This window comes from Octopus sinensis, linkage group LG7, assembly GCF_006345805.1.
Source record: "Octopus sinensis linkage group LG7, ASM634580v1, whole genome shotgun sequence".
Taxonomy (NCBI): domain Eukaryota; kingdom Metazoa; phylum Mollusca; class Cephalopoda; order Octopoda; family Octopodidae; genus Octopus; species Octopus sinensis.
Window position 1 is genome coordinate 38,774,929 of NC_043003.1, and position 23,504 is coordinate 38,798,432.

Genomic DNA, 23,504 nt, shown 5'->3' on the forward strand with positions numbered 1-23,504 from the left:
AGATAGATAAGACTATATAGATTACTAGATACAGATATAAGCATTAGATTTATGCATATGGACACAGAACATGAAATAAATACGATATAAGGGCTGATAGGTAATATATTGAGTCATACAAATAGATATACAACAACAATAATGATGATGATGATGATAATAATTATATAAATATAATATACAGATGAATTGATAAATAGTAAAGGAGCAGACAGCTAGATTGATAAATTTATTGATGCTCTCTCACTCACACACACACCCGTAATAAGTTATGGTAAAATCAAGCTGAGATAGATAAATAAATATCGTAAAAATAAAAATAAGCCTGCATGTATACCTTTGTTAGTCCGGCTACTGACCATCTACTGTCCCTATTGGAATTTTTTTCTGTTTTAATTATGATTACTAACGCCTATACTGTCGAATGCTTCGGAGTAGTTTCAATTTGCGATCGAGTTCCACTCGAATCCACACGAAAGGCACACGTAGATTACAAACTCCTCTTATTATTCCATCGCCACCAAAATTCTGACATTTGTGTCTCTCTCACCCTTCTCTTTGCCGACCGATTTTGTTACACCTTCTGTTTCTAAGTTCTGATGTCATTTTTATAACTGCAGTATTTTTGATATTTTCTCACCCTTTCTTCTTAATTAATACTTGGCACCTTCCACCTATATCTTTTATTTGTTTTGAGTCACTGCTTAAGCTTTCCTACCCGACTTCGATTCTTTGTTGTTCGAAATTAAGATTTACTTTGTCGAATCACTCATAACTTTTATATCATATTATCTAATATGATATATATATATATATATTTATTTATTGTACATGTGTAGGTTATTGTTAGAGAGGGATGGGTGCTAATTTAAAATGACTCTAGTACATGATTTGGTGCTACTTATTGATATCTCGGAAGAACATCACCGAAATCTGAACTTAATATAACGATGATCTGCAAGTCTGGTACTCTACCGTTTTTCTCTCTTCACCACTCAAATCGTGTACATTAGTATTATATTTCTTACTGGTTTCGGTTTTTGAATTGCGACCGTGCTGGGAGGACACTGCTTTCATGAATTTTAGTCGTGTTTATCGATCATAGTTATTTTGTGTTGTACATATTTTATTGATATCTTTTTGTCGAATGACTAAGTCCACCTTGGCATAAAGGGATGTAATTCGAATATCACATTTTTTGTTTGACTCGCCTGTTTATTAATGCAATTTCTCTTAATACACATGCACATGATGGGATTCCGCACAGTCTCCATCTACCAGATTTCACTTGGAAGGAAAAAAACTAGAACGATGTAGAGAAAGGTATCACTTTATTCATGTTGGAGACGATCTCCCTAGTACCTGTGGCGCAATAAATTGTGCGTATGCTATTGCCCTTCTTGAGAAAGCAGTTAATATTGTGGAATGGTGTCCAGCTATAAAAAACGGCAAAAAAAAAAACAAGGTTGTGTGTGAACTGTGCAAGCAGTAACACATACAAGCCCCAAATGGGGGAAGAGAACCATCAATCAGTTGGAAGAATATTTTTTTTTGTCCTGTTGTAAGCCTTTTAGACAAGTGTCTATGACACAATAAAGTGCTCCCAGTCCACACTTTTAGGTGGTTCATGCAAAGAAAGACCTCCAATTGTAAAAACTATGCTTAAAAACCTGACATACAGTAGAAATGCCACCTTTTCTTTGTTGCTATGTGTGTGTGTGTGTGTGTGTGTGCCAAGTGTTGAAGAAGTGAAGTGAGTGGAGAGATGCAGTGACTTGCGTGGGTGATGTTGTCATGGGAAAATGGACTTGAAAATTATGATCAATGCATTGGCTCATAGACTAAGGTGCAATGCAGTGGAATTGAACTTGAAGCTATGCAGGTGCAAAGCAAATGTCCTTACTACACAAATATTGTTGTTTAACCCATAAGCATTTAAACTGGCCATATCCAGCCAAAATATTCTTTACTACTCTAGACACAAAGCCCAACATTTTTGGGGAGGGGGCCAGTTGATTAGATCAACCCCAGTATACAACTGGCACTTAATTTATCGACTCTGAAAGGAGTATAGATGTAGGTATGTACATATTCATATGTATATATATTATTATTATATGATTGAACGCCACGCATCCTCTTCCAAGTAACGTTTATATATGTATATATACACTCTCGGAGTGGTTGACGTTAGGAAGGGCATCCAGCTGTAGAAATACTGCCAGATCAGACTGGAGCCTGGTGCAGCCTTCTGGCTTCCCAGATCCCCGATCAAACCGTCCAACCCATGCTAGCATGGAGAACGGACATTAAACGATGATGATAATGATATATATATGTATATAAAAACTCACTATGGCTTAAGTTAATGTGGTATCCTTCAAAATGAGAACTTGATCATTGCATGACTTAAAACCTCAAGCAACCTCTGTATTTGTAAATTACTAACAAATGTGTTGACAGAGACAATACTGGGTGTGCTATTGCAGATTCATTCATTTAGTTTATGATGAGGATGATATTTAAATACTGAAGTTTGAAACTAAGGTTCTTTAAACAACCTTAATGTTGAAGTAAAATAATAATAAGGAAGAAAGAAAAAAGACATAGCTTGATGGAACATTAGTTTTGGTATTGCCTTTAGTTTGCAAAGTAATAGTAATAGGATTGGTAGAAACAACTACTATGTGAAAGCTTACTTATTGTTGATCCTCTTATTTGTTGAGAAGTCAGGAAGGTGATAGAAAGATGCATTGCTGTATTAACTGAGAATTGAGATGCATGGCATGCAGTTTCTGTTTATATTAATATGTGATGTCATGGCAACAATATTTTTGGTGTAACACTAACAAGAAAAGTTTGGAAAAGAAACAAGAACTGTTGTCTGCCATTTGTTAACCTCAAAAGGTTGTTGATGTGGTTTCACGTTTTGAAACCTGGTGAGCAGTGTGAAAGCTTGGTGTAAATGAAAGTCTTATAATAGATGCCTTCCTCTCTACTGCAGCCTCACTCAGTTGAAGGGGACCTTTGTCATGCAAGCTGCATGGTGACCTCAAAAGTGCTGGTGTCATGTAAAAGCACCCAGAATATGCTGTAAAGTGGTTGGCATTAGGAAGGGCATTTAACCATAGAAACCGTGCCAAGCAGACTTTTGAGTACAATGCAGTCTTCAGATCCTGAGGATTTTGACGTTCAGTCCTTTTACATAAAAGGGCTCATGTTACATAATAAAATTTCTCATACATTATTTGATGTCTCTTTAAATTTTCTACATTCATTATGCCTGTGTTTCACAGTTATAGATTACACTTTTAACATGTTACACATTGAGTACAAAGAAAAATTGTTTGTAGAAATTACCCAACACATACAGCAATATGAATTGATTCATTTTAATCATCATCATCATCATCGTTTAACGTCTGCTTTCCATGCTAGCATGGGTTGGACAATTTGACTAACAGTATATTTCTATGATTGAATTAATTGCTAAGATTTTTCACTTTAAAGCCATATTAGACATTACAAAAACCTAATCCTCTTGAGATAGGCCAATTGACAGGGTCTAAACCATGTAGCTACCATTTGCTGTGTGACCAGGTTACCAACTTCACTACAAAGTATCTACCTATCTCCCTATCTTTCATCCAATATCCTATGCACTATTATATATAGCTTTATCTATATATTCCCGAAAAAATAAATTCTGTTAATTCTTCCCAGACCTTACTGAATTCCAGGTGAAGCTCATCATCATCATCATCGTTTAACGTCCGTTCTCCATGCTAGCATGGGTTGGACGGTTCGACCGGGGATCTGGGAAGCCAGAAGGCTGCACCAGGCTCCAGTCTTATCTGGCAATATTTCTACAGCTGGATGCCCTTCCTAACGCCAACCACTCCGTGAGTGTAGTGGGTTCTTTTTATGTGCCACCTGCACAGGTGCCAGGCGAGGCTGGCAACAGCCACGGTCGGATTGGAATAAAACTGAGTTTCTTATTCTTTCAGAATGTGAAAACTTGCAAGTAAGAGGTGTTAGTGGTCCAAACCAGGCAGCATCTAATCTAGTGATTTGATATGAATTAGGACCATGTGCTGGGAATAAACTTGTGAGCTAGGGTTAAGATAGGAAACCACAGACCTATTGCAATTTAGGAGGTGATCATATGTTAGTAAAACTTTCATATGTGGAATGAAAATTTGTTAAGACTAAGTGATTGTCTAAAGTGAAACCGAATACCAAAGACCTTTTGATGATGGAAATATACTGGTGTGTTGCAATAAAAATGATTGCTGAGTCCCTACATTACATAAAATATGACCATCATTTATATCACATGATATAGGAACTCTCCTTCTCTCTCTCTCTCGGCAACATCAAACTTTACCCTTTGTTGCCATATTTTTGTTGAAATATACTGTCTTTGTTTCAATTAATTTTGAAAATAATGAAGAGTCTCATAAAATAACTTAGTCGCTAATTAAACTAGCATTTGGCACATAAATTAACATCAAATTTTTATGTAAGGTTCTAGTTTAGAACACTTTAAAACAGAGGTGGTCTTTGGATTGGTATCAAAAGGGTTAATGACATGATGTACAACTATTTCCTTGGCATTGAACCTTTGTAAGCATATTTATTATAAGTCAGCATTGTTAAAAATATAACTAAATATAGGCACAGACATATGACTTAGAAGTTTGCTTCTTTGTAACCACATGGTTTTGAGTTCAATTTTAACTACATGACACCTTAGGCAAGTGTCTTCTCTATAACTCTGGGCTGACCAAAGCCTTGTGAGTGGATTTAGTAGGCGGAAACTGAAAGAAGCCACATCTATTGCATACAAAGTCTTCTGTCAGCTTGTTTCATATCCTACTGCAGCTCCTGTGTGCCATAGTTGATGTTTAGTACACATTATAAAGTTCCTATCCTTTTTCTGTATGTTAACTATAGCTTTTTACCTGCAGTAGAGTTTTGTTTTCTTTCTTACTAATTAAAACTTTTATCTTTGCAAAGTTTATATTTAAGCCTCTCAGTTCTAAACCCTGCTTCCACATTTGGAACCTTTCCTCTAAATCTTTGACTGATTGGTTTTGCTATAAAAAGTAGACAGTTATCATACAAGAGTTCCCACAGAGAGTTACTCTTGAATTCCTCCACCATGACATGGAGAATTCTAATAAACAAGATTTGAACCCTGATGGACACCTACATGCTGTTGTTTTTCTTCAGTTCATTGGTAACTCTCACTTAACTAATAGATGCTCTGCAAAAAGCTTACACAACTCTCACAGACCATTCATAGACACTCAGTTTTTATTGATGAACACCATACTACAGAGTGTGAAACTCTGTCAAAGGTCTTTTCCAGGCCAACAAATGTAAGCTGTAATGGTTTGCTTTTTTGGGTAAGAATTTCTCTTGTAGCCATCTCACTAAAAGAAGAATATGTTAGTGGTAACCACTCTTGGCAAAAACTGCATTTTATCTTAGTTCTCTCTCTCACTTGCTGCTCAATAACTGTTACTTGCTTCACTTAGTCCTGAAATTCAATCCCTTTGTAAATGATCTTTTTTGAATGATCTCCTTTGCCCTTGTAGCTGTTGATGATGTTACTCTGTCAGTCATTGGTGTTGACACCTTCTTGAGCTATTTGATTAACTGTGCATGTGATTAGTGTGTATCCTTCTTTGCCGGATATACTTTTCATCTCAATAACTGTTTCTGATGGTTCTGCTGCTCTCCTTGCCTTCATGTCCTCAATGACCCTTTTGACCATATAGCAGTCGATACATAGTTCGTCTCTCTATTGGCTCTGCTTAAAATAGCCCCTCTGTCTAGCATACATTCTTCTCATTCTGCAACTATTCATAGCAGCATTCCCATGCCTTTTCTTATGCACTTTCCTCCATTGTCCTGACTCACTCTGACGCATTGTCTCACAGTTTGGAACATCTTGGGACTGTTCCTTATGGCACACAATATTGACAAATGACAAATCTTTTACTTTCATCTTATTCCTTTATAACTGGCATCTAACTTCTTTTCTAGCTACCTGAAATTGTTCTTTGCTCCTCTCTTCCTTTCATCCTTTCCCTAGCCTGTCTTTTAGCATTTACAGCTCTGTCTACTGTGTTATTCCACCACCATGTCACCTTCTGTTTGTGTAGAACCTTCCAGCATCCACAGATCTGATCTTACAGCTTGTAGCAGCTTATCTTGCAGAAACTCCCAATTGTCTTCTATTATACTTCTCTCCTTGTCCAGTAGTAAGGCCCTGGTTTAGAAGTTCCAGAGTTTTCAGGAGTATGGCATCACCTCCTTAACCATTATTGTTTCCAAGGTGGAGAGGAGGATCTGCTAGGGTCCTCACAGGCAAGGAACACAGGTACAAGATTTTCTGGGCAGGGAACACTGACGGGGTTGGTGGCGTGGGTATACTTATCGCTGAGAAATGGATAGATAGAGTAATTGAGGTAATCAGAGTAAGTGACAGAATACTTAAGATTAGAATAGTGCTTCATAATAGATTAGCAACCATTATATCGGCCTATGCCCCTCAGCCAGGGCTACCCGATGGACAGAAAGACAGTTTCTATGACACCCTACTGCAGACCACCTCATTGACGAACGACAGGGACCTTCTCTTTGTGGCTGGTGATTTCAATGGGCATGTTGGACGACATGCTGGGGGCTTCCATGGCGTACATGGAGGCTACGGTTATGGTTCCCGCAACGAGGAGGGAACCAGGCTGCTGGAGTTCTGCGATGCGAATAGTCTTATGGTCTGCAACACTAACTTCAGGAAACCAACAAGCCACCTGGTCACCTACCGATCGGGCCAGCATACTAGCCAAATCGACTACATCCTTGCCAGAAAAAGGGAAAGATGGCTGCTTATAAAAGCCAAAACCTTCCCAGGCGAAGAATGCACCCCACAACATAGACTGGTAGTTAGTGACTTTAGGATCAGGACTAAGAGGGCGACTAGAAGACGACCAACATGGAGAAGAAGGGTCTGGAAGCTTAAAGCCCCTGCGAATGGACAGAGATTTAGAGATATGTTACTTGAAGCCTTTGACGAAGTGGAAGGGGGTATAGCTACACATGGGGTAGAAGACAACTGGACGTTTCTGAGGGACAACCTGCTGAAAGCCGCTGACCAGATCTGTGGCTGGTGCAAAGTCCCCTTAAGACCCAAAATAACGTGGTGGTGGAACAATATTGTTGACAGGGCTATTAGACAAAAGAAACAGGCTTGGAAGGCCTGGAAGAACGGTGGTAGCAGGGAAGGGTATCAGACTGCCAGAAGGGAAGCTAGGAGACAGGTCTATCTAGCCAGAGGGGAAGCAGATAAGAGAAAATTTGCCAATGTCCTGCGCCGTGAGGATGAAAGACTTGAGGTATTTCGTGTTGCAAGACAGTGTGTGAGAGAGAATCGTGATGTGGTAGGAGAGAAATGTGTTCGCATGGAGGATGGTTCACTTGCGCTAAATGAGGATGCAAAGAGAGAAGCTTGGAGACGCCACTATGAAAGGTTACTGAATGAGGAAAATGAATGGGATAAAGAGAGTCTGCCGAATGTTGACCCTACAGAGGGACCAGCTATCCGAGTTGATAGTTCCGTGGTAGCTAAGGCAATTAGAAGCATGAAGACAGGGAAAGCCCCAGGCCCATCAGGAATTACTGCAGAGATGCTCAAAATATCTGGCAGTGTCGGCTATAACCTAGTCACCCGTATAGTCAACCAGGTGATACACGAAGGAGTCATACCCAATGACTGGTGCAGCAGCATACTAGTCAACTGCTACAAAGGTAAAGGTGATGCCCTAGATACAAATAATTACAGAGGTATCAAGCTGTTGGATCAAGTAATGAAGGTTACGGAGAGGGTCATAGCCCAACTAATTAGAGAGAGAGTTAGTTTAGATGAGATGCAGTTTGGGTTCGTGCCAGGGAAAAGTACCACTGATGCTATATTCCTGGTAAGGCAGCTGCAGGAGAAATACCTAGCCAAAGATAAGCCCCTGTACCTGGCTTTCGTTGACATGGAGAAAGCTTTTGATAGGGTCCCCCGATCCCTTATCTGGTGGTCAATGAGGAAACTAGGGATAGATGAATGGCTGGTGAGGACTGTGCAAGCCATGTACAGAGATGCCGTAAGTAAGGTTAGGGTTGGCAACATGTACACAGAAGAATTCAAAGTAGAGGTTGGGGTCCACCAGGGTTCAGTACTCAGCCCCCTCCTATTTATCATAGTACTCCAGGCAATTACGGAGGAATTCAAGACAGGCTGTCCCTGGGAGCTCCTCTACGCTGACGACCTTGCTCTTATTGCTGAGTCACTATCAGAACTGGAGGAGAAGTTCCAGGTGTGGAAGGAGGGTTTAGAATCAAGGGGCCTTAGAGTCAACCTAGCTAAAACCAAAGTACTAATAAGTAGAAAGGTAGACAATCCACAAATATCTTCAGGAAGATGGCCCTGCTCGATCTGTAGAAAAGGTGTAGGTAGAAACTCTATAAGATGTACCCAGTGTAAGCTATGGACACATAAGAGGTGCAGCAATGTCAAAGGTAAGCTAACTGGGAAGATAGTTTTTGTATGTGGCAGATGCTCGGGAGCATTAACCTCCGAAAATCTGCAGAAAACAACTTCCGTCACTTTCCAGGGGAAAAAACTAGAAGTAGTTGATAGCTTCCGTTATCTAGGTGACCAAGTCAGTAGTGGGGGTGGGTGCGCTGAAAGTGTAACTGCTAGAATAAGAATAGCCTGGGCAAAGTTTAGGGAGCTCTTACCTCTGCTGGTGACTAAAGGCCTCTCGCTCAGAGTAAAAGGCAGACTGTATGATGCGTGTGTACGAACAGCCATGCTACATGGCAGCGAAACATGGGCCGTGACTGCTGAGGACATGCGTAAGCTCGTGAGGAATGAAGCCAGTATGCTCCGATGGATGTGTAATGTCAGTGTACATACTCGACAGAGCGTTAGCACCTTGAGAGAAATGTTGTACCTAAGAAGCATCAGTTGTGGTGTGCAAGAGAGACGATTGCGCTGGTATGGTCATGTGGCGAGAATGGATGAAGATAGGTGTGTGAGAAAGTGCCAATCCCTAGCAGTTGAGGGAACCTGTGGAAGAGGTAGACCCAGGAAAACCTGGGACGAGGTGGTGAAGCACGACCTTCGAACTTTAGGCCTCACTGAGGAAATGACCAGAGACCGAGACCTTTGGAAATATTCTGTACGTGAGAAGACCAGGCAGGACAAGTGAGCCCAGCCCACTTATGAATGCCTTTCCTCCCTTGGACACAAAGACCGGTTGAGGCAAGCGAAGTCGATATAGAACCTCATCCGACGACAGACACCCATGCCAACCCCCCATGCTTGCGAAGACATGTTGGGGCAAGCGAAATCGAAATCGAAACCGAATTGAACCAGCCAGGATCCCTGGCCTGGTGGTACGTAAAAAGCACTATCCGACTCGTGGCCGTGGCACGTAAAATACTCCAATGCGACCGTACGACAGGCACCCATGCCAACCCCCTTTGCTTGTGAAGACATGTTGGGGCAGCCAGGATCCCTGGTCTGGTGGTACGTAAAAAGCACTATCCGACTCGTGGCCGTGGCATGTAAAATACTCCAATGCGACTGTACGACAGGCACCCATGCCAACCCCCTTTGCTTGTGAAGATATGTTGGGGCAAGCGAAATCGAAATCGAATTGAACCAACCAGGATCCCTGGTCTGGTGGTACGTAAAAAGCACTATCCGACTCGTGGCCGATGCCAGCACCGCCTCGACTGGCTTCCGTGCCGGTGGCACATAAAATACACCAATCTGACCGTGGCCGTTGCCAGCCCTGCCTGGCACCTGTGCAGGTGGCACGTAAAAAGCACCCACTACACTCACGGAGTGGTTGGCGTTAGGAAGGGCATCCAGCTGTAGAAACATTGCCAGATTAGACTGGAGCCTGGTGCAGCCTTCTGGCTTCCCAGAACCCCGGTCGAACCGTCCAACCCATGCTAGCATGGAGAACGGACGTTAAACGACGATGATGATGATGATGATGATGTCTACTCTGACCCAGAGTGGTAGCATCTGTCATGGTCCCAGCTATTGGTTAAATAGCTTGTAATCACCTGAGCCAGGTCATGCTAAAATCATGAGATGCAGCATGGTAGATGCAAACTGTTTAAGCAAATGAACTTTATTGAATCAATGGCAAATATTAGATGCTGTGCCTATAAACAGACAAAAAAACTGTCACAGACTAGGATCAATTAATTCAGTTAGTGAACTACTGCTATCATCTGCAGTCATAGCATACACAGCTGAGATATTTCAGCCAGTGAAAGACCGATGTGACTAAAACCCAAGTCGGATATTCATGTTGCATCACTTGGTCAGAAGTTGCAATGGTCCAGGCAAGCTGCCAGACGTGATGATTATGATGATAGCGATGACTTCTTCTTTACATCCTAGGCTTCACCATGTACACCTTGGAAGCAATATATAGTGGAAAGATCTTTCAGATTCTGTACCTTCCTTATCTATCTCGCTTATTCCATCTAATGCTTCTTTCTGCAGTCTCTAATCATTGGTTAAGGATGGATAGTATATTCATAGCCAGTTGTTTATGCCATTTCATAGTGAGAGTCAAGCCAGTCTGACTTGTGGGTTCATTTGTGTGGGAGGTGACCTGGTGGTTAGCTGGTTTCCTGAAGATGGTGTTGCAAATAACTAAGTTATTACAATATAAAATTTGAAGAGGCTTGACTCCTTTTTATTCCTTGTATTATAGCCATAGCTGACATCTACACTGGAGTAGCCATCCTATTGTTGTCCAACATATCTAATAAAGGTGCCAGCTACAATAACGAAGTTACTCTCATCTATTACCAAGGTAGTCAGTGAAAGGACTTCACAGAAACAATCCTTTTGTTCATCTGACACTTATGATTATGACAGAGATCACTTTTGGTCTTATGTTGCCATGACTAGTCTAAACTTAATTATTCTGTCACTCTAACTACCTCAATTACACTAGCCATTTCTCTGCTGACAATATACCTACTCTAGTTGTAGAATTTGTAATATTGGTCAAATGTCTTCTACTATAGTTCCAGACCAAATAAGGCTTAATGAGATTTGGTTGACAGAACCTGAAAGAAGCTTACCACAGAAAATGTATTTCACCAAATTCTATCTGACTCCTGTAAGCATGGAAAAGTGGATGTTGAAACTACGATGATGTTCCTTGCTTGTGAAGAGCCTGGCTGAGACACACCTCCATCTTACAGGACACCTCAACATGCCTCTGCTTTAGCATCTCTGTAACTTCTCCAAACCTAGTTTTTAACCATGCTAATGTCAATGGCAGCAGCTGTAAGGTTTCCACCATCAGAGTTTTCAGTGGTGGGCATATGTGATAGTGGGTGAGCTGCTTGATGTATGTGTGTGCACCTGATGGTAGAGACTTGTTGACCCAAGTCATTATAGTTGAGGGGGGTACTCACACCTAACTGCCCCTCTACTGTGCATGTCACTGGTCCCACTGATGCAGTTGATGCATTTCCTTCAATTCTGTGAAAGGTAAATATTTCTGGCATGATATTTACCTTTGGCTGCTTTATATCTGTTGCCAACTACTTTATAACATGGACTGGCACATTTTATCATGTCACTGGCACTAGAGAGATCTCTCAGATGATACTGTCCTCTTTACACAATCAGTCTTACAGTTATTACTCTCCTTAGTGGGTTGCCTTCACTACAATATGTTGAACACACATCTTCTCCATATGATAAGGGCAGGACCTTTTTTTTGTATATTTTGGGTTGTTTGGAATACTTCTTTCCTAGACAGGCCTCTACAACTCAAAAGCCTTGTCTCCCTATGATGTAGGGAAGGGATTAAGTTACCAATGGTGCTCACAGTGGTAGTCTAATGCTCTTATGGATAAAGGTTGTCTCTGTGATGTAAGATGGAACTTGGTTGTCAAGAGAATTTGTGATAGTGGGCTAAGGCATAGAAGTTCTCCATTATTTATCTAAAGGGAAGGAGGAGCTAAGAGATGTAATGTAGAGTAGCTGGGAATGAGATTGCCTCCATAAGGCTACATAGATCAGACTGTTTAACTGCCAAGGGAACCTATTTTGATAGTTAAAAGGTGGCTGGATCTACTAGCCAGCTTTGTGGATTAGTTTTATCAACGTTCTGCATGAATAATAATTGTGACAACAAATATGAAAATGTTTGTCTTCATGTTAATTTTGAAATACTGCAAACTTTCTTAAATTACACATGTATATAATATAAGGCACCATTCGAGCGTGATCGTTACCAGCATCGCCTTACTGGCACCTGTGCTGGTGGCATGTGTAAAAAGATTCGAGCGAGGTCGTTGCCAGTACCGCCTGACTGGCCCCTGTGCCAGTGGCACATAAAAGCACCCACTACACTCTCGGAGTGGTTGGCGTTAGGAAGGGCATCCAGCTGTAGAAACTCTGCCAGATCAAGATTGGAGCCTGGTGCAGCCATCTGGTTTGCCAGCCCTCAGTTAAATTGTCTAACCCATGCTAGCATGGAAAGCGGATGTTAAATGATGATGATATAACATGCATCATCATCATCATCGTCGTTTAAATGTATATTCTTATAAATGCCTCAATTTACATACATGCATATTTTCCTTTTTTAGGCAATTTTGCCAAACTCTGTGAGTTTATCAACAAAAGTACTGACTTTTTAGCGAAGAATTCCAGTCATCTTGACAACGTGATTGCTACATTAGACTGCCAGAAACATTCGTTTGGAATCTTGGGCATTTTGTAAGTGAATTTATTTATTTTTGTGTGTTCAATTATTCATTGCAATATTATTATAGATAATTTTTGATTTGATGTTAGTTAATCTGAACATGGGACCCACCCAGAGCTTTCCTCAGTTTTCCTATCACCATTGGTGATGATAAGTTAGTGATCTGTTTTATTAATGCACTTAGTGGTGGGCTAGATCTTGTGTAAAAGTTATTTGTTAACTCTTTAACATTTAGACCAGCCATATCTTGCCCAAATATTCTACCTGTTTTATGTCCAAACTAGCCTGCTCCTGCCTCTAGCATCTACCTTACAATACCATTCTAAAAGTAAACAGTCACATCATTGAGATTTCTAAGGTACCAGACAATGCATGATTAATTCAAAACAATGTGAATAAACATATGCATTACATCTTATTTCTTTATTGCCCATAAGGGGCTAAACATAGAGGGGACAAACAAAGGGATTAAGTCGATTACATCGACCCCAGTGCGTAACGTACTTAATTTATCGACCCCGAAAGGATGAAAGGCAAAGTTGACCTCAGCAGAATTTGAACTCAGGACGTAGCGGTAGACAAAATACCTATTTCTTTACTACCCACAAGGAGCTAAACACAGAGAGGACAAACAAGGACAGATAAACGGATTAAGTCGATTATATCGACCCCAGTGTGTAACTGGTACTTATTTAATCGACCCCAAAAGGATGAAAGGCAAAGTTGACCTCGGCAAAATTTGAACTCAGAACGTAACGGCAGGCGAAATACTGCTAAGCATTTCGCCCGGCGTGCTAACGTTTCTGCCAGCTTGCCGCCTTTTTATGTGCATTACATCTGACAGTAATCCGAATGCTAAATAAGGAGAAATCTAGATGCTGGCATAGGGTTGTCACAGGCATAGTAGGATGCAGGACAAAATTTTTTACAGTATTTAGTTACATTCCTGTATGTTTTGAGTTTAGATCCCTCCAGGATCCTTCCTAGGTCAATAAAATAAGCGTTGTCAAGTAACTAGATCAATTCAGTCAACTATATTCTCCCTTGAAAGACATTTGTGGCAGTATGCCTTCTGTTAGGAATCATCATTATTACCATTATTAGTTAAGGCAGAGGATTAGCATTTCTAGAGTGTCAGATGAAATGTCTTGCTAGATTTATTTTGGCTGTTTATATCTTGCAGAGGTCAACTATGCTTTCATCCTTTCAGCTTTATTGTTCCATTTTGTATTTGAAAAAGACAGCATATTTTAATTTGTGATACTCCTTACTAATTTGTTTTTAACTAACATGTCCACAACTTTATTTAAATTTTTATCAATGTCTGAAACAACTTATGAGAAAGTGTTGTAAATCTGGCACATATGCAGTGCCTTTCCATTTGGTGTTGATAAAAATCTTGAAGATGTGGAATTATGTTCATGTTGTTACCGTTGCTTGTTATATCACACATAACTTATCTTCTATCTGTTTGTTTATGTTTTCTGATCTTTTATTTCCTTTTAAGGTGTGTAAAGTATAACTTGAGTAACATTCCAGACTTTGAAACTTTGTATGTCCAGACTCAGGATTTTATACTCTCATGCAATGGCGAACATGTTAGAAATGCAACTAGTAGCTGTAAGTATCTTTTTGTCTAACATAACATTTCTTTTCCTTGTTGTTATTGTTGCTTTTATCTGATAGCCTCACTTCAAGCAGTTGCTTTTGTGATGTATCTCGTAATGCTGTGTCAGGAATCTCTGTCCTGCATTGGTTTTTGAAGATCCTCACTTTCATGTTGCATGTGTGTCTGACAATAACATCAGTGTAGTTGAGTGATCTTCATTTTTTGTTAGGCTGCAGAAATTTCCAAAATAACACATCCAAGCTAGCATGTTGTTCAGCATGATATTTATGGTCAGCAAAGTTTATCCTGTTTTGAGCAATAATAATAGTGATAGGTGGAATGTGTCCATGATCTTGAGCTCCTGCCATGAGATGTTTTGAGCCCTTATGGTATATACACTTGAGCCTGATGTATACACCATGAAGGTGCTCTTGAAGCTTCTATATAATTGAGGCTTCATCTCTGTAGAGAAAATGCTTTCTACACATGTCCTGAAGGTAAACCTTGTTGACTTTGAAAAGCTTAATTGACTTGAAAAGCTTAATTGCACGTAAAAAGCACCATCCAAACGTGGCTGATGCCAGTGCTGCCTGACTGGCTCCTGTGCTGGTGAAAGCACCCACTACACTCTCGAAGTGAATAGCGTTAGGAAGGGCATCCAGCTGTAGAAACATTGCCTGATCAGATTGGAGCTTGGTGTGGCCACCTGGCTTGCCTGTCCCCAGTCAAACCGTCCAACCTATGCCAGCATGGAAAACGGACGTTAAACGATGATGATGATGATGAAATCCACATGTACAATTAATACCTTTTGTTTGGCAATTCTGAGCACTTTTTCAATTCTTCGTAGGGCAAAGATCTGTGATAGTGTTGATCTACTTTTATAGACACCATTTTGATTCTGTCTTACAATAGCATCAGTGTGAGGGGAAATTCTATAAGAGAGTATTCAGTAGTAAATTATTGTGACAAGAGGTGAGAGTATGATAGCTCCCCTCAGCTTTGATAAGATATTTATGGTTTTGTTGTAGAGGAGCAGATCTGTTGTGGGTTTGTTGTACACTATTGTTATACATTATTATTTAAACCACAATATAACCCACTACATTGTGTATATATATTTCTTTGCTGAGATCCTGTTTGAAGTCTGTTTATTTGGCAATAAACTTAAAATAGTGGATAATTTAATCAGCTTCAGCTATTATGTAATAAATATCACCATTGTTTTAACATCAGCTTTTCCATGCTTTCATCGGTCAGATGAAACTTTATTGAGGTAGATATTTGCTTTAGCATGATACTCTTCCTGTCACCAACTCTCGTCTGTTTACGAGCAAGAGAATATTTCCTCTAATCTACTGAACTGTGAAAAGCCCAGACATGTTTTCACAGAGAATTGTGAACAAAAGACTCTATTTGCAAGAACTGTAACACTTTGCTTACAATCAAAATGCAAATATCAAGACAGTAAAATATGCATGCATGTGCGCACATACACGTGCAGTGGATTTCTTTCAGTTTCTATCTATCAAATTTCACTCACAAAGTATAGACCAGCCTGCAGCTCTAGTAGAAGATACAGCTGACAGTGGGAGCGAACACCAAGCCATGTAGCTCTGGAGCAAACTTTTTAACCTCGCCACTATTCCTGCTCCTACATACACACACACACACATTTCTTTACTGATATGCATTATAAAGTTTGCTTATTTGGACCATGAACCTTATGAAGGAAATTATGAAAGACCAAAATGGTTGGCAATATGTATTTCATGACAAGACCCACCCACATCAGCATAACAGCTCCAGCTCAGCAGTGTGTGTGTGTGAATGTATATATATATATATATAATATATATATATATATATATATATATATATATATATATAATATATATATATATATATATATATATGTGTATATATATATATATATATATGTACACACAATTGCACAATTATGCCCTCAACCCCATTTCCTTCCTCCTCCAGACCCCACCCACTAACAGCAGTTCCTCTATAACTACTACCCAGAACCACTTTACTCATTATCCATTGTTCATCCATTAATTCTGATCTCTACCCATACTTTCATTGATCATTCCTACCCACCACCACTACTGTGCCACCAAATTATGTCTCCTCCCTACTATCTTACACCCCCTCCCTCCTCATACACTGTACCGGCCTCTCTTTCTCTCTCTTATGCCCCACCCACTCCTGCCACCTACCCAACAGTATGTCAGTTCTCTTTCATCGCTCCTTTTACTGTATCATCATCATCATCATCTCTATTCTGCTACCCACTTCCAGACATCCCTCACTCCTCCTCCACCTTCTTGCAGCACTCCTACCCTACTCATTCATACCTACCTTGTAACCTGAAGGTTCATTCTAACCCCTATCACAAATTTCCAATTCCACCCCCAATCCCTCTTTTCTAAAATGTGAGTAGTCATGTAGCTCCTCTTCAGCAAGTAACCTACTTTGCTTCAGCCCTTTTCTCTTAGACTTTGCTCTTCTCTACTCCTTATTCTCTTAGCACTTGAGGTCGGTAGTCTTGAAACTGCATGGCAATTTCACTAGTGCTGGTGGCATCAAAAACACCACCCACCTCATACAGTTAAGTGGTTGGTATTAGAAAGGGCATCCAGCCATGGAAACCATGCCAAAGCATAACGTAGTCCTTTGATTCATTGGATCTTGTCAAGCTATCCAATGGATGCCAGCATGGAACATGGATGTTAAATGATGATGATGATATTTTAAATAAGTGAAAATTAGTTAACTTTTGCTATTATATAACAAATAAGGTAAAGGTAAAGGCTCCTTTTGGTCATGAATGACCATGGTATTTGGACCTAGAAAGTTCCCCTGCGAGGCACACCAGCAGTCATCCATGCATACCAGCCTCCCCTCTCCATGCCACTGAGGTTATCCAAGGGAAAGGCAAAGGCCAATATAGCTTGACACCAGTGACATCGCAACTCATTTCTACGGCTGAGTGAACTGGAGCAATGTGAAATAAAGTGTCCTGCTGAAGAACACAACATACAGCCTGGTCTGGGAATTGAACTCACTACTTCATGATTGTGAGCCTGATGCTCTAACCACTGGGTCATGTGCCTTCAGTTACTTGACATAACACATTGAGTGATCCTTGTTTTTTCTGAATGGTTAATGTGTCTTCCATGCTGTAATTGTTTTAGTTTCAACATATGGTCTTATGTCAGACGAGTGCTTCTCCAAAATAATAGCTGTTTTCTTCTTTAATATTATTTTAATATTGTTATATTTTGGGTTGGTGATTTTTCGTTTTTTTTGCCAAATAAACACAAGCACTATTTATTCATTCTTCATTTGTTTATTATTGTTCTTATTTTATCTTATGTCCTTTGTCTGGAAATATTCTGTCACACATCTGTGACCTCTTCAATGACCTGGTGGAGCAGGAGGATACACTTGGATGGAAAGTGTCACTGAAGAGGTCACAGATGTGTGACGAAAGAATTCCAGACAATAAACATAAGACAAAATAAGGATGATAATAAATGAGTGAAGAACAAATATATAATGTATGTGTTTATAGGCAAAAAAAAAAATGACCATTCTGAATTGTAACAATATCTGTTTCAACACATGATTTCACTTCAGGAATCTTGCAACACAAATTCATAAACATATTATTTTAATATTTTTTGAATATTGATAATTTACTTTTATTTAAACGAAACGTTTTGCTTCTTTGTTTAGTTGCTGATCTTTGTCACAAGTTTACTCAATACTTGATGGACAGCACAAGACAGGTAAGTGCCATGATTATATATGTACTTTACAACTGCAATTGTAGCATATGATTTCACCTCCTGCCCTCATGAATACAGCCTCGAGATGCTTAAACTTCTTAAAAAAAACTGACAGAATTTTACGTTTATCACCAAAACAAATAGATTTATAAATCTTATGTCAAACTTTTATTGAAAAATTTTCAACATGTCTGTAACCCTGCATACTTCAAATTGCTCCTTAGTATTGTGAAACAAATTTCGAAGCATTTCAGGAGTTAGTTCCTGCACTGCTAACTGAATGTTCTTCTTTAAGCTCAGCTAAATGGTTGCTCCATCTTGGGGATGGAGGTAAAGAAAATGATTGCTGCCAAATTGAAGAAAATGCTTTCACAGACAAATAAGAGGGGTCCAACAGGAATGAAAATAAAATTATAAACAAAATTCAAAATTTATACATTTTTAACACATTAAACATGATAAACACATATAGAAGTGAGTCTAAAAATAAAATGCACCCGATTTCTCTCAAATCATCATTAATTCTGGGACACCCTATATTTACTAGTCCGACTAAATGGGGGAGGAAACACAGGGGGTACTAATTGCAGATGATGAGCATAGCTTCTGGAAGTGGTCATGCAGTCAAACTCAGATGGCTGTGAGTCACAACAGCAGTTTGTTTTTTTTTTTGTATGAATATTTTGCATTATATAGTTCAGACATGGATGACATAGAAAGCAGACATGCTACCGGGCCAGGCTGTGTTGCGCAGGATTGGAAACTTGAAACCTCAACAGGGCACTTCTGGCGAATGGATGAATGGGTTTATTGTGCCTTTACCCAGCTGCACACACACACACATAGCCCAGTGGTGCACGGGATGGTAACATGAAGGGCGCTGACAAAAGTTTTAATGTTCTCATTTCCTCTGTAAAATTGGACAAACGGTTTTAATGAAATATTATACGCTATTTATAATGCATAAATAGTGTCAATATTTTATTGTTGGAAAATGGCCTAAAACAAAGATAATACCCAGTGCAGTATACTTAAATCTGATTAATCTGCATTTTTTGTTGGAAATTTATTTTAGTCAATAGCAATTCGAGGAGCCTGATTAATGTTTGTTGCTAATTTGGAGAAAAGCGACTGGATACTCTTCAAGTTATGGGCCTTAACACAGTGAAAATGCCTAAAAAATGCGGTTTATCTGCCCCTGCATTAGGCAAGAAGTTGAAAATTGTTTTGGCCATGACACTCCATGGACCTTATGTAATGCATGTGTAAAATTCCATTAAAATTGTTTGGGTGGATCTCAAGTTTTAATGACATGACAAACACAGAGACAAACACACATCCTGTATCTTTTTATATATAGATAAACATTAATTCATTGTTGTCTTTTTCCAGCCATCTCAAGCAATGCGAGGAATACCCATCTTAATTAAAGCCATCACCAAGATTCAGCTGTTTCCCTCCCAGCTAACTTCTATTCATAGTGATCTCTGCAAGGTTAGAAATTTTCATGTTAATTCTTTTCTGGTTGCCATGCTATCCCTATTGTGACTTATACTGACTGAAGTCTGTGTTACTACTATGAATATGTTTGATGCGATATTATTACAGAGTTGAAGGTGGCATGCTGGCAGAATCATTAGCATGCCAGACAAAATGCTTAGTGACTTTTCTTCTGGCTTTATGCTCTGAGTTCAAATTCCACCAAAGTTGATTTTGCCTTTCATCTTTTCAGGGTTGGTCACTGGGACTGATGTAATCAACTTCCCCACTGCTCAAAATTGTTGGCCTTGTGCCAAAATAAGGATATTATTTGAGAGTTGATTAACCCTGTTCTAGCCACCAATATCTTTTCTACTTGATCTAGACTTGTACAAAATACGTATATGTGTTTGTATATGTCTGTATGTTATATTTCTGATCTCAGACTAGATGAAAGCATGATGTATCTGAAAAAGTTAGTTATAGGGGTTCTGTTTGAATGTATGAATGACTATAATGATACTTATGTTTCATCTAAGCATTTAAAATCAACAGCAGTAACAGCTACACGTTATCAAAAGCTAATGGGGATTTCAAGCCAAAACAACCCTGTCTAAGCTAAACAATCATAGAAACCAGATGTAGAATGCCAGTGTAGCAAAATGATGTTTAACCCTTTAGCTTTCATATTATTCTGTTAAATGTAAAGCTTATTTATTTACATCATTTTGAATGAATCCTGCATTGTCTTGTGACTTTGAGATTTTGATGAAGTAATTGGTTTAAGTGCTAAAGGGTTATCATCATCATCATCGTTTAACGTCCGTTTTCCATACTAGCATGGGTTGGACGGTTCAACTGAGGTCTGGGAAACCAGAAGGCTGCGCCAGGCCCAGTCTGATCTGGCAGTGTTTCTACAGCTGGATGCCCTTCCTAACGCCAACCTCTCTGTGAGTGTAGTGGGTGCTTTTTACGTGCCACCGGCACGGGGGCCAGACAGGGCTGGCAACAGCCACAATCGGATGGTGCTTTTTACGTACCAACGGCACGGAGGCCAGTCGGGCTGGCGCTGGCAACGGCCACGTTCGGATGGTTCTCTTACATGCCACCGGCACTGGTATCACAGCTACAAATTCCATTGATGTTGATCGATTTCGATTTTGATTTTCACTTGCCTCAACAGGGATTTTTAAATATTGATAATGAGAAAGATGATAGTGACAATTACAATGTTGATAATGAGAAGTAAAAAGCTTGACATGAAACCTGAGTGTGCTTTCTCTCTGTCTGTGTGTCTATTCACAATGAGTTTACTGTAATGCATCTGTTTTCATTCTTCTTATTTCTCTTTTGCAGTTGTGTTTGCAATCCAAAAACCTGCAGCCTGCCTTGCAGTTTTTAAATGTGGACTTTGTTGATATTGGCAATGAAGTAAGGTGTATTTTATTTTATATTTCTTATATCTAAAATTTACTTTGAGTGTACTCCTGTGCATGTATACTTTTTTCAGGAAGTGGGCTGCATGAGCCATGGCCTATCAGTTGGGCTGCACTACTAAAACAGTTTAAGGCAATTTTTCGTTGGCCAATCATTCAGAAAGTCCTGTAGGCTCTAGTTTGCCCATGACTGGTCTTATTCAGTTTTGATAATTATAAGAATAGGAAAACATAAATTACTGAATTTTGTTGTAAAGGATAATGCTTTTATCTGTATGGGTGTAGTCTGTGGGTTGCAGGCATGGTCACATGGTGAAGAAATTTGCTTTGCAATCAGCAAGACCCCAAGTTTGATCTTATAGTATGAAACATTTGGTGTCTTCTACTCTAGTTTCAGTTCCACCCAAGTCTTGTGAATGAAATTTGGTCAATGGGAACCCAATGGTCATTGGATGCACTTCACCTTTAATTCAATGGCTCAGCTTGTTAAACTAATGCAATACATGGTGTCTCATTAATTCAGCCCTAGGATTACGTAAAGCATATATGGAAAACTCAGCCTCTAGTACACTGTAATACAATGGAGGAGTATTTTTGTAATTCTTAAAACACTAATGTCTTCATTTTTGAAATTACATCCAACTCCACATGTACACTTGATGGGGTTTCTATAAATTTTGTTAAACATTCTGTTTTTACTTCTGCAGGGAGGTCACTATGACGCCAAAGACTTCTTACTCTATTACTACTATGGTGGGATGATCTACACTGCTCTAAAGAACTATGATCGTGCTTTGTATTTCTTTGAAGTGGTAAGTAATTTTTGACCAAAATGTTGTAAGTAGAAATTAGTTGACAAAAATCTGTGGAAATCTAGTGTATATGTATGTGTATGTGTGTATGCATATGTATGTGTGTATCACTGAAGGACATAAACCTCCAAAAGGAAAAGAGTGCTTTTTCCATGAACCGTCTTGTGATATTTGTTCTGTGTCAAGTCACATATACTCCCTTGTCATTTTCTCTGCTAGTAATGCATGAACCAGTTATCGGCTTATTGGAAACCTGCAATCAACAACACATTATTTTTTTTTTTAATTACAGTATGTGCATGTGCATATTTATGTTACTGTCTTCTGACCATGACATCTTGTAATAGTTGTGAGTGTCAATGTCATGTAAGCAGTGTCCTTCATTTCCAGTCTTCTGTGATAACATGTCTAATCATGGGGAAATTGTTCCTTCCTTGAAAAGAAGTGATTTTGGAAACAGGAAGGACATTCAGTCATAGAAAAATCTATGTAAAGAAATTCTGTCTCTGCCATGCAAGCTTGGAAATCTGCACACTAAAAATGATGGTGGTGATGAAGACTTGCAATCAAAGTATTGTAAGGGAAGCGACCCAAAATTAAACAGCTGAGTCACAACTAGCTAGTTAAGTGATGGATAAAGATTCTTAGAGCCTGATTGGATGAGGGATATTTTGGAATTAGAGGTAACTGTTGAATCAAGTGATTGTACATCATCATCATCATTGTTTAACGCCCACTTTCCATGCTGGAATGGGTTGGACAATTTGACTGAGGACTGGTGAACCAGATGGCTGCACCAGGCTCCAATCTGATCTGGCAGAGTTTCTACAGCTGGATGCCCTTCCTAATGCCAACCACTCTGAGAGTGTAGTGGGTGCTTTTACATGCCACCAGCACGAGGGCCAGTCAGGTGGTACTGGCAATGGTTGTTTTTTACGTGCCACCTGCACAAGAGCCAGTTCAGCAGCATTGGCAACGACCTCGCTCAAATATTTTTTTACCTGCCACGGGCACAAATGCCAGTAAGGCCACACTGGTAATGATCATGCTCAAATGGTGCTTTTTATGTGTCACTGGCACAGAAGCCAGTCAGCTTCTCTGGTAATGATCATGCTTGAATGGTGCTCCTAGCACTCCACTAGCACGGATGCCAGTCATTGAATTTGATTTCAATTTCACTTGCCTCAACAGGTCTTCACAAGCAGAGTTTAGTGTCCGATGAAGGAAAGGTGCACATAAGTGGGCTGGTTACACCCCTGGCATAGGCCACAAGGTTATGGTCTCACTTGGCTTACTGGGTCTTCTCAAGCACAGCATATTTCCAAAGGTCCCAGTCACTAGCCATTGCCTTGGTGAGGCTAATGTTCGAAGGTCGTGCTTCACCACCTCATCCCAGGTCTTCCTGGGTCTACCTCTTCCACAGGTTCCCTCAGCCCCTACAGCGTGGCACTTTTTCACACAGCTATCCTTATCCATTCTCGCCACATGACCATACCAGTGCAATTGTCTTGCTTGCACACCACATCTGATGCTTCTTAGGT

The 23,504-nt window shown here is 39.8% G+C and overlaps 2 protein-coding genes across 3 annotated transcripts in view; one reads left to right on the forward strand and one right to left on the reverse strand.

The window, feature by feature from the left end:
- LOC115214057 (hexosaminidase D) overlaps nt 1-764 on the reverse strand; it is a 53,975-nt gene extending 53,211 nt beyond the window's left edge. Inside the window, exon 1 of one of the 2 annotated variants that reach the window (XM_036504717.1) lies at nt 338-764. In XM_036504717.1, the coding sequence (XP_036360610.1) occupies nt 338-362 (25 nt within the window). In that variant the 5' untranslated portion in view covers nt 363-764. The remainder of the gene's footprint in view (nt 1-337) is intronic. The other variant, XM_036504716.1, reaches the window with a different exon arrangement.
- Nucleotides 1-23,504, forward strand: part of LOC115214173 (COP9 signalosome complex subunit 3) — a 53,291-nt gene that overhangs the window by 424 nt on the left and 29,363 nt on the right. The window contains exons 2-7 of the mRNA XM_029783260.2: nt 12,703-12,832; nt 14,329-14,441; nt 18,184-18,236; nt 19,629-19,730; nt 21,072-21,146; nt 21,859-21,963. Of these exons, the coding sequence (XP_029639120.1) occupies nt 12,703-12,832; nt 14,329-14,441; nt 18,184-18,236; nt 19,629-19,730; nt 21,072-21,146; nt 21,859-21,963 (578 nt within the window). The remainder of the gene's footprint in view (nt 1-12,702; nt 12,833-14,328; nt 14,442-18,183; nt 18,237-19,628; nt 19,731-21,071; nt 21,147-21,858; nt 21,964-23,504) is intronic.